At 41.5% G+C, this 12,155-nt stretch overlaps 1 protein-coding gene across 1 annotated transcript in view; it reads right to left on the bottom strand.

Annotated features, from left to right (window-relative positions):
- Positions 1-12,155, bottom strand: part of LOC143958913 (uroplakin-3b-like) — a 32,077-nt gene that overhangs the window by 19,392 nt on the left and 530 nt on the right. Inside the window, exons 2-3 of the mRNA XM_077467897.1 lie at positions 416-559; positions 127-325 (exon numbers count right to left, since the gene is read on the bottom strand). Coding sequence (XP_077324023.1) covers positions 127-325; positions 416-559 — 343 coding nt within the window. The remainder of the gene's footprint in view (positions 1-126; positions 326-415; positions 560-12,155) is intronic.

Below are 12,155 nucleotides of genomic sequence, written 5' to 3'. Positions count from 1 at the left end.
TCAGAGAATCTTTAGAAAAAATATTAGGTTTTTATTTTATTAAACAAGACATTTACTATAGGAGCAATAACGTTTTTAAAACTAAAAAGAAAACAGGATTGGAAATAGTCATAAATGGTCACTTACTTGTAAATTCCTTGTGGTAAATATTTATTACAGTAAGTGTCTGTGACACTGCAGACAGAATCATCGCCAACTCTCACATATTTAGGAGTACTATCGCAACCATAGAATGTCTCGGGCTTTTCAAAAGTATGGTAGTATCCTGTCCTACTAAAAACACTGTAGGATTTTATGACCTGCAGTAATAAATTGTCCACAGAAGCTTCAGGGGAAAAAAGCAAATAAAGAGTTAAATGAGGTTTATTTTTAATGTTACATAATGGAATTTTAAGATCTCTTCAGTTTTCCCTACCTGTGCTAGTAGCGACAACTAACCAAACAGTGTTAGATGAATTGCTCCCAAATAGACACTGGGGTTGGTCTAGTGCAAATGTAGAAGCTGTCACTCTCCCTGGAATGGGACTGTTAGTCAGTTGTGGAACATAAGATGTTAAATCTGAAAAATAGAGAGAATTTTGTGCAATATTGTGTTTACAGTCAGATAAATATTATACATTTAGATGTATTTAAAGTTGAACTCTGGGTAAGCCGCTAAATAAAAAATTTCAAAAAACATATACAGGAGCTGAATCGTACCAAATGATTTGTTTTTCTGACCATTCAGTCCTGAGATTTACACAGTTCCACCATACAGCAAAACCTGTCCTTGCAGGTAAGGAGACCTGAATATTCTTTGCTGAAGTTTCACTTTCACTTACAAATCCCCTACCCACCCCCTCATTGTATCTGGACAGTGGCAGCAGAAGTAGCACATTGAAGAGCTCATCTCTCTGTTACTTTGTTATCTCCAACTATTAGCAGTCTCCTTGTACTGAAGCACACCTAATTGGTTCCTAGTGCTTCTTCTTCAATCCCCTCTCTAAGCTCTGCTGTGCAGTAGAATGCAAAAGTCTGACACCAGGTCAAATTCAGGTATATATTTTGCTTACATTTAATAAAATCTATTATTACAGAGCCCCATTTATTTGTATATTGCATATTTGTATAGCTTCCTGGAGTTCAGTTTTAAAAATTTTGATAATATAGCTAACTTGACATTTTGTTTTTTTTAGATCTCTATTGTTGAGAACTTTATGTGTAAATGATACTTCATATTTGCAGTAGCAGTATATATACCATTTTGATGGGACTTTTCAGATACATTTTTTAATTGGTGCAAAATAAAACAATATTTTCTAATAATACACATTTTTTTTTGCATGACATGAAGTGTAATTAAAATTGAAATTGCAAACTGAGGTTGAAACCTTTATCTAATACTCAATGGTTTACAATGGTCAAAGTTAACAACAACCTTTTTCCAGGTCGAATTTAGCATACAATGTAACCTATCTATGGTATTTTAATTTTTAATCTGGTGCAGCTGTGCATGGTAGCCAATCAGCTTTTAACTTGCTAGTTCAATTAAGCTTTGACAATAAATCCTGGAGGCTGGTTTCTATGCAGAGCTGCACCAGATTTTGCATTCTACAGTTTTAATAAATCCACCCCAATGTTTGATAGAACCAGGATTTCTCTATGTGTTTTATAAACAATGTTCAATTCTTTAGGAGAAAGTTTGATGGTCATGGGGCAGCGCCCCTGCAATTCCTCTGTTTCCTCCACTGTTGAAAGGAGCCCTGCACCCTGTACATAGTGCACTCCTGAACTCTGCACTCTGTACGTAGCACACTCCTGAACCCTGTGCTCTGTACGTAGTGTACTCCTGAACTCCGTACATGGTGCACTCCTGAATTCTTCACTCCGTACTTAGCACACTTATGAGCACTGCACTTTGTATGTAGCTCACTTCTGAATGCTGCACTCTGAATGTAGCACACTTATAAACCCTGCACTGTGCATATAGCACGCTCCTCAACCCTGCACTCTGAAAGTAGTGCACTCCTGAACTCTGCACTCTGTATGTAGCACACTGCACAATCCTCAGCCCTTTACTCTATGCACAGCACACACCTGTACCCCGCACCCTGTGCATAGCGTACTCCGGAACCCTGCACAGTGTGTTGCCCACACTCCTTGTTGTAAATGCTATCTAGTGAATTCCCCCACCATTCACAATCTGCACTCATCTTAAAATTTTGACCTATTTACAACCATAACTCAGTGGATAACGCTAACAACAAGGAGTGTGGGCAAGACATATTAGATCTGAACAAGTTGTTTTGTAACTTTTTCACATATTATGATTGCAGCTTAAAAATGGTGGTGGAACTCATTAATTCACTGAAGAACTTTTACTCATTTCTTTTTGTGCATACAGTACAGCAATATATAGGACTGTTTTTATTAATTTCTAGGTGGCAAAGTAATATATGGGATTGTTTTCATGTATTAACTTTTTGTAAATATTTTAACATTTATCTGAGTATTGATTTGTTGATTATACACAATATTAAGTTGTTGGGTATATTCATTGAGTGTAAATCTGTTGCTCCACACTATTTGATAAACACAGCACAGTGTGAGCAGCAACATTAGTAAATTCGGGGAATTTGAGCTTTATTATTTTATTTGTCCTTGGTAAAGCACTTTATGAAGAAAAACCCACTTGCTAGTTATGCCCATGTGCTGGACACACGAGTTTTGGTCCAGCCCACAGCTACACAGTAGGTTAGCTCTTCACTCATACTTCCAGCACAGCAACCCCCCAAAAAATTGTCTGAAGCCACCTCTGTTGACTTAGTATGAATCTAAGAGAATGGCCAGCCAATATAAAATTACAGAGCCATATTCTTGTGTACAGATATGACATGATCCAGCAGCCAAGATGGGAGGGGGAATGAACCCTCTGAGAATAATACTTAATGAACAAACATCCACCTTCAAATAATTATGTCTCAAATATCCAATTAACCCCAACAAGGAAAAAGGGGATGGAGGAATCTGCACACCATACAGGCATACCCCACTTTTAAGTACACAATGGGGTTTATTTACTAAAGCTAGAAAGTGAAAAATCAGGCTCACTTCTGCATAGAAACCAATAAGCGTCCAGGTTTTATTACCAAAGCTTAATTGAACAAGCTGGGGTTAGAAGCTCATTGGTTTCTATGCAGAAGTGAGCCTGATTTTGCACTTTCTAGCTTTAGTAAATAAACCACATTGTGTACTTAAAAGTGGGATATGCTTGTATGTCACTGAGTAGTGCCTGAAGCTAATTTGCTTGACAATTTTTGGCCTGTTTGTTTTGATAAGTCACTCACTGTTAAAGAGGAAGTAAACCCTGATGGGTGTTTCTTCCTCTTCGTTTCCCTGCAGAGGTAAAGCACAGTAGCCCATTATGTGACACTTACCTGCATTAGAAGCCCGAAATGTCCCCGTCTTCCTTGCTAGTAGCGAGCATCCATTCTTCACCCCTCTTCCTTTCCGGGGCCACGAACTCTGGCTCTGTGACTGGCCAGAGTCGTGTGACGTCACTCCCGCGCATGCGTGTCGGAGCCGCCTTTAACGGCATGACCCGAGCTAGAAACGGCACAGCGTTCCCTTTCTAACTTCAGCAAATGCGCAGAAGAAATCACCTTACAGCGATTTGCAAATATCTTCTAGACCTTGCAGGTCTGGGATATTTTTCAAGCACCAAAGGTAAGCCTTAATCTAGGCTTACCTGCAGGTTAAAGTGGTTGTAAATGGTTTACAACCACTTTAAACTCACTTAGTGCCTTATCTGCACTAAGTCTCAGAACCTGTGTAATTAATATGTGTTCGGGTTTAAAGGGATAAGGGGGCAACCCTAGGTATACATATAGCAACTGGTTGAAATGGGTTTTTAGTATGTGTCTACTGATGTCTGTTCAACAGAAGCCAGTCTAACGACCAGCTTCTGTTTAAACGATCATGCTGGAAAACCAGAATTCGATCAGCACTTGCAGCCAATGGCTGCACCTCTGATCTGTGTATTCTGATCAGGAATCCTCACTGTCAGAATACAATAGAGCAAGGGGGGACATTCCTGCTTCCACATTGCTTGTGTGCATGCAGGGATCTGTGAGTTTTTTTTTCTTTCCTTCAACCCACTGGTTAAATAAAAAAAAAAAGTCAACCTGTATACACAGCTTTAGTTTACAAAACAAACACACCAGGATAAAGATCTTTATCTTAAAAAAAAGTTACAATTGTTTTCAGCTGTGTCAAATAAAACTTGTAAACTACAAATATAAACTAAGACCCCTTTCACGCTGAGGCGTTTTTCAGGCGCTCCAGCTCTAAAAATAGCGCCTGTATAGCGCCTGAAAAAAGCAGCTCCTTTCACTCCAGTGTGAAATTTGGAGTGCTTTCACACTGGAGCGGTGCGCTAGCAGGAAGGTAAAAAAAAGTCCTGCTAGCCGCATCTTTGGAGCGGTGAAGGAGTGGTGTATTCACCGCTCCTAAACCGCTCCTACCTATTGAAATCAATGGGGCAGTGCGGCTATACCGCCAGCAAAGTGCTGCTGCAGCAGTGCTTTTTAAACCCTTTTTCGGCCGAATAGCACCGCTAAAACGACGGTAAAGCGGTGCTAAAAATACCGCCGCTTTACCGCCGACGCCTGCACCTCCCCAGTGTGAAAGGGACCTAAAGATCTTTATCCCTGGGTCAGATCGTTGATAATATCCTGAATCAGGTTATAACCAGTAACACATGAAAAGATTTTGTTTAGTAGTGGGGATCCTAGCAGAGGTGTGTTACTGTGATTGCCAAAGGTTTTAATCTTATAGGCATAGCTCTCAACTGTCCATGATTTCGAGGGACTGTCCCTGATTTGGAACAAAGTCCCTCTGTCCCTCTTTCCTTCTAATTTTTCCCTCATTTTGGTCTGATCTGTATAGTTGGATATAAAATGCACTTTTTATCTTTCAAAAAGTGTTTCCCAGTGCTAAACCTTTCAACAAATTTCTAAATTGCTGCATTTTTTTGCATTTTTTTTTTTTTGCATTTTTCTTTTTTTGGTACAATTCTAGTTTAAGGGGGTGTGGCAGGGGTGTGTGTCCTATGCCTACATATTTTTGCTAATAGGTGCCCCTCATTCCCATGTCAAAAAGTTGGGAGGTATGCTTATATGTTCCAATGACAAGTGTGCATATAATGAATGGCTATCTACATTATGAATAGTATACTATGTATAGAGGGATGGCGCTACTTGGCTACAAAACCTTTACATTATCTTGGGTTAAAATTAAAAAGCATTTTTATTTCACGGTGAATAACAATATTAGTCCTCCATATCAAAATCATACACAAATTATGATCTTTTGTGAACAGTACAGTATATATGTAAATCAGCGGCATTTTCAATTTACTCCCAGCATACTGTCCAGCTTTAAGGGCACGCCAATTCTGACATACACATATTGCCAATTTATGGTGGAAATGATTCATGTCTGAACAATTTTGTATAAAACTTCCTTTATTTGACCCTAATGCATTTTTATTTTATCTTTGTTTTAAGTGTTGTAATGTTTCACTGTTGTTTATTTTTTAGCAATGAAGTTATAACTTTCAAAAAGAAAAAGAAAAGTTCCGCGAACAAACATATGTATGCAAAACTCTCCCAAATCTGTACATTTTAAGAATGTAAATAAATAAAAAAAAATGGCTGGCACAAGAACACATTTAAATGCAACTATACTGTTTACTTTTCTATGCCCAACAGATTAGTTGAAGTTATTTAATTGAAATAACAAGATGACAAGCATGATGATTGCACACCATTAACTACAGATGGCATGGCAGTTTATAATTTAAAAACATGAAAGATTTACAGACTTAAAGTGGTTGTAAACTCATTTTTAAAACTTTTACCTACAGGAAAGCCTATAATAAGTCTTACCTGTAGGTAAAAAAAATATCTCCTAAACCTGTACGGTTTAGGAGATATTCCCCTCGGTATGCGCCGCTGACTGCAGCGGCGCATGCGCACAAGGGGATTCCCGGCCTGAAAATCCGGCAGTAGCCGACCGGCCGGAATGAAATCTCCCGCGCGCATGCGCCGGAGTGACGATATCGCGGCTCCGGCCACTCACAGCGCCGGAGCCGCGATACCCGGAAGAAACGCAGAGGGAGCATGTCAGCTCCCTCGGCGTGGATCGGGCCAGATGTCGGGGCCTCGTTCTAAGGTAAGTATTTCATAATGAGCTAGTATGCGGTGCATACTAGCTCATTATGCCTTTTCCTTTGCAGGAGTTAAAAAAAAAAAAAAAATAGCGGGTTTACTACCACTTTAATGTAATACTAGATTAAATTGCAGTGCCCTTAGGTGGCAATAAGGCACCCATAGTAATAATGTGCCACATCCCAAATAGTCTGAAATGAATAAGAATTAGAATGATGGACTTTAAGAGGCATGTATAAAAGTAATATATTTTATTGATCTACATAAAATTCATAACATTATACATATAAGACAATAATGTGACAAAAAATAGGTAGGACTCAATGTGGTTCCCCTGGAGGGTGTAATAGATAATACTTCCTGTGTGACAATAATTGAGATATGCCCACATATATATATATATATATATATATATATATATATATATATATATATATATATATATATATATATATATATACTCCTCTCAGAGTGGGTTCCACTTGTCCTCCTTGATATAAAACAGTTCTGCTCTACATGTTTTGCAACCTAGAATGACGCTTCTTTAGGAGCTTGAATATTTCTATTCAGAAAAACATACCTTAGTTAGAATGCATAATACAACAAATCCCATGTTCACTAGGAATGAGCCGAACACCCCCCAGTTAGGTGCGCATTATTACATGCAATAAACTAGTTTGAACATCCGAACACCGTTAACGTCTATGGGACTCGAACATGAAAAATCTAAAGTCCTAATTTTAAAGGCCTTTATGCAAGTTATTTTCATAAACAGTGTTTGGAGACCTGGGTCCTGCCCCAGGGGACATGTATCAATGCAATTTAAAAAAAAAACAGACGTTTTTTCAGGAGAAGTGATTTTAAACAATCAAAGTGGAATATTCCTATAAATTTCGTACCTAGGGGGTGTGTATAGTATGCCTGTAAAATAGCGCTTGTTTCCCGTGCTTAGAACTGTCCCTGCACAAAGTGTCACTTCTGAAGTAATTTAAAAGCACTCGCGGCTATAATGAATTGTCTGCTCCCAGTAATACAGAGAACAGTCATTGAAAGTCATTGATTAAAACTAAAAATGCGTGGGGGTCCCCCCAAATTCAATTACCAGGCCCTTCAGGTCTGGTATGGATATTAAGGGGTACTCTGCATCAAATTTTTCTAAAAAAGTTCCCCCAAATATCCATACCAGACCCTTCAGGTCGAGTATGGATTTTAAGGGCAACTCCATGCCAAATAAAAAAAAATGGAGCGGAGTTCCCCCCAAAAATCCATACCAGACCCTTTATCCGAGCACGCAACCTGGCAGGCCGCAGGAAAAGAGGGGGGGCAAGTGTGTGCCCCCCAAACCGTACCAGGCCACATTCCCTCAACATTGGGAGGGTAGCCCCCCCAAAGCACCTTGTCCCCATGTTGATGGGGACAAGGGCCTCATCCCCACAACCCTTGCCTAGTCGTTGTGGGGGTCTGGGGGCAGGGGGCTTATCAAAATCTGGAAGCCCATTTAAAAGGGGACCCCAGATCCCCCCTGTTTTGAAATGGTAACAGGTACATTGTACCCCTACCATCTCACAAAGAAAGTGTAAAAAAATTTAAAAAAACACACAGACACCGTTGGGATATGTCCTTTATTAAAAAAAAACAAAAAAAACATTCCAGCAATAGTAATCCACTCTCGGTATCCTGTGATGGGTGATCATCTCTCTGGGGTCCAGCGATGGATGATCTCTCCTCTCCAGGTCCAGGGTCCAATGATGATGTCCAGCGCAGCGCATCCTGTCTCCACCGGAGACACCGCGGGAATCCCAGCAGCCTGACAGGTCTCTTAGCTGAGGACGGGGCCACCCGTCACGTGACCCTGCCTGTCCCCCCTGACGCAAGGGGAAACCCGGGCTTCCCAGTGACGTGCGGGTACCCCCGCGCTGCATTACATCAGAGGGGGCGGGGTCACATGACGGGTGGCCCCCCGTCCTCAGCTAAGAGACCTGTCAGGCTGCCGGGATTCCCACGGTGTGTCTCCGGTGGAGACAGGATGTGCTGCACTGGACATCATCGTTGGACCCTGGACCTGGAGAGATCATCCATCGCTGGACCCCGGAGAGATGATCACCCATCGCAGGATACTGAGTGTGGATTACCACCGCTGGAATCTTTTTTTAAATGTATTTTATTTTTAATAAAGGACTTATCCCAATGGTGTCTGTGTGTTTTTTTTACACTTTCTTTGTGAAATGGTAGGGGTGCAATGTACTCATTACCATTTCAAACAGGGCGGGCCGGGATCTGGGGGTCCCCTTGTCAAAGGGGGCTTCCAGATTCCGATAAGCCCCCTGCCCGCAGACCCCCACAACCACCGGGCAAGGGTTGTGGGGATGAGGCCCTTGTCCCCATCAGCATGGGGACAAGATGCTTTGGGGGGCTACCCCCAAAGCACCCTCTCAATGTCGAGGGCATGTGTCCTGGTATGGTTCAGGAGGGGGGCTCTCTCGTCACCCCCTCTTTTTCCTGCGGCCTGCCAGGTTGCGTGCTCGGATAAAGGGTCTGGTATGGATTTTTGATGGGAACTCCACGCCATTTTTAAAAAAAAAAATTGACGCAGGGTTCCCCTTAATATCCATACCAGACCTGAAGGGCCTAGTAATTGAATTTGGGGGGACCCCCACACATTTTTTTTTTAATCAATGACTTTCAGTGACTGTAGCCGCAAGTGCTTTCAAATGACCTTCAGAAATGACCTTCAGAAATGACATTTTGTGCAGGGACAGTTCTAAGCACGGGAAACAAGCGCTACTTTACAAGCATACTATACACACCCCCTAGGTACGAAATTTAAAGGAATATTTCACTTTTATTGTTTCACTTTAAGCATTATTAAAATCATTCCTCCCGAAAAAACTGCAGTTTTTTAAAAACAAATTTGCATTGATACATGTCCCCCGAGGCAGGACCCAGGTCCCCAAACACTTTTTATGACAATAACTTGCATATAAGCCTTTAAAATTAGCACTGTAGATTTCTCTTACAGGGTGTTCCGCGGCTTTTCAAATTTGCCGCAAACACCCCAAATTGTTCGCTGTTCGGGGAACAGGTAATGTTCGAGTCGAACATGAGTTTGACTCGAACTCGAAGCTCATTCCTAATGTTCACATGCGTGCGTTCAATGCAACCAACACTCACTTGAGTCAAGTGCAGCAGGGGCGGATCCAGGAGGGGGCAACAGGGCAATTGCTCCCCCGAGACAATAGTGAGTGGGTGAGCCAGTGGGTGACTGAGCAGTCCGGCGGGCAAGCGAGCAGACAGGCAGGCTGGTGAGCAGGCCGGTGAGTGAGTGAACATGCCAGCGGGAAGTCAGGCTGGTGAGTGGACTGGCGTGTGACTAAGCGAGCAGGCACATGTTCTGTCAGGAAGCCGCTACCTATCTGAATATGCAACTGAAGTGATGTTGCGTCGTGGCCATCTTGGTACACCCGCACTCGTCCCCAGTAAGCCTAGAGTTAGAAGTCGGTAAGCGGACATCTTTATACACCCACCAGAGTCTTGCTTTTCACAGTTATTTTTAACAGTAAACTCAACTTATATTTCACTATATAAGCTGAGTTTACTGTTAAAAATAACTGTGAAAAGCAAGACTCCGGTAGGTGTATAAAGATGTCGACTTCTAACTCTAAGCTTACTGTGGACAAGTGCGGGTGTACCAAGATGGCCACATTGCAACGTCACTTTGGTTGCATATTCTGATGGGCAGCAGCTTTCTGACATCATCTTTCACTGCCCGCCCTGCATCACTGCAGCTCAGCTTCTGACAGAACACTGCCATCCTGTGCAGGCACGGGCAGCAGAGAGATTACATCATCTCTCACTGCCCGCCCTCACTCTGGGACACAGCCACTGGCAGGTGACAATCTGCATCTTGTGGCAGGCGACATTGGCAAGTGACAATCCACATCTGGTGGCAGGGGATGTGGCAAATGACATGGCAAGTGACAATCTGCATCTGGTGGCAGGAGACAGTGACAAGTGACAATCTGCATTTGGTGGCAAGCCACGGTGGCAAGTGACATGCTGCAACTGGTGGCAGGCGACGGTGGCAAGTGACATGCTGCATCTGGTGGCAGGCGACGTGGCAAGTGACACACTCAGGGCTCCCACTGATTCTGCGTTATGGTGAGTTGAACTATTTAATTTTAAATTACAATGTAATAATAGAAATAATGCGCTTAAATCATCCTGACACCATATCAACCATGGCGCCAAGATGATTGAAGCGCCAACACCAGCCATTCCCCCGACAAATTGCCCGCAAAATTTTCTGCAGTGCCCCTCCCAAGACTAGATTCTGGATCTGCCCCTGGCGTCAAGTGAGTGTTGGTTGTATTGCATACACTGTTCATGTAAAGTATGTGAACATGTTTACAGAGATACATATATATATATATATATACATATATGTGTGTGTGTATATATATATATATATATATATATATATATATATATATATATATAAATACTTTTCTTTGTATATGAAAGTAAAATGGTACATAGTGTAATAAACGAGTACTGCTCATCTTTCATTAATACCATAACACATTTCATACAGTATTTGCTCGTCCTGCAAATTGTCCCAAAAACCTTGTTGCCAACCTTTATCCTTAAATTCATTTATTTTATTTTTTTTGATAACTTGTGTTTTCTCTTGATATCCTTTTAAACATAGAAAGATCTGTTATTTTAGATGAGGATAGGAACTTTTACCAGCAATTTCACATATTTTTGCAGCAATCTGGAAGATCAAATACAGTAAATTTGATTTACTGATTTTGATTTACAGATTTCTACAAAATGCTCAGTATTAATTGTTTAACTCCTACTCACTACCCGGTAATTATTTGTGACTTGGATGGTTGAATGGCTAAGTGGTGCAAGGGTTTATACCCCCCCCCCCCCCTCCCCAAAAAAGTAGATGTTGAAAAATACTGGTGAGCTACTGAGCAAAATTTTAACTTGTTTTGCTGCACTGCTGCTCTTATTTGACAGCTTCTGTCCAAAGCTCTGGTCTCTAATGCCTTGTACACATGGTTGGACATTCCGACTACAAAATCCGTCAGATTTTTTCCAACTGATTTTGTCCTAAACTGGTGTTGCATACACACGGTCGGACAAAGTTGTTGGAAAATCCAATCGTTCGGATGACGTTCGTTCATTACGATGGGACTTCGTTGAGGCTAGTAGCCAATAGCTATGGTCTCGTAATTTGATCAGGGAAATGCGTGGCACTTTGTCCGATCGCAATTCCCTAAAAACGATCGGAAAAAGTCCGAACGGATTTTGTTGTTGAAAAATTTGAGATCCTGCTCTCAAATTTTTTCCGATGGAAAAAGTCCGATAGAGCCCACGCACGATCGGATTTTCCAACAATATAATCCGATCGGACCTTTTCCGTCAGAATTTCCGACCATGTGTACAAGGCATGTACACTGGTTCCATGTACACTGGTTTAAAAATCTCTGCTACTAGGAGTAGCTTTGTTTTCTGCCTGTAGAACCAGCTCAATGTTATCCTATGTGTCCATGCACATTAGGACGATTACAGGCATATTTTAAGTTCAACATTTGGAGGCAGGAAAAAAAAAACCCTTCTGGTTTGGGTTTCTGATTGGAGTTTTCTGGTAGAAAAAATGCAAAGCTCTCCTAAACGCGCCTAAACTGTCTACAAAAAATGCTCTATATAAACATTTTTTTCTGCCAGGGGAACTGGCGTTTTTTTAAGCCCAGTGTGCATGGAGCCTCATGAAGTCTTGACTAGGTTAACTATGATTTAGGCAAATGTTATGTTAAAGGTGTATGTCTATCTGGAACCCCTCTCTGTTTATCAACGCTACACTGGAGAGATTCACCCCCATTCCTGTTCTGTTGACAGTGTTTTACCAGAGAGGAAATAGCCAACAAGAAAGAA

This window comes from Lithobates pipiens, unplaced genomic scaffold, assembly GCF_037356315.1.
Source record: "Lithobates pipiens isolate NorthernLeopardFrog02 unplaced genomic scaffold, aLitPip1_a1.2 Scaffold_64, whole genome shotgun sequence".
NCBI classification, from domain to species: Eukaryota; Metazoa; Chordata; class Amphibia; order Anura; family Ranidae; genus Lithobates; species Lithobates pipiens.
This window is presented reverse-complemented; position numbering and strand designations above follow the sequence as displayed.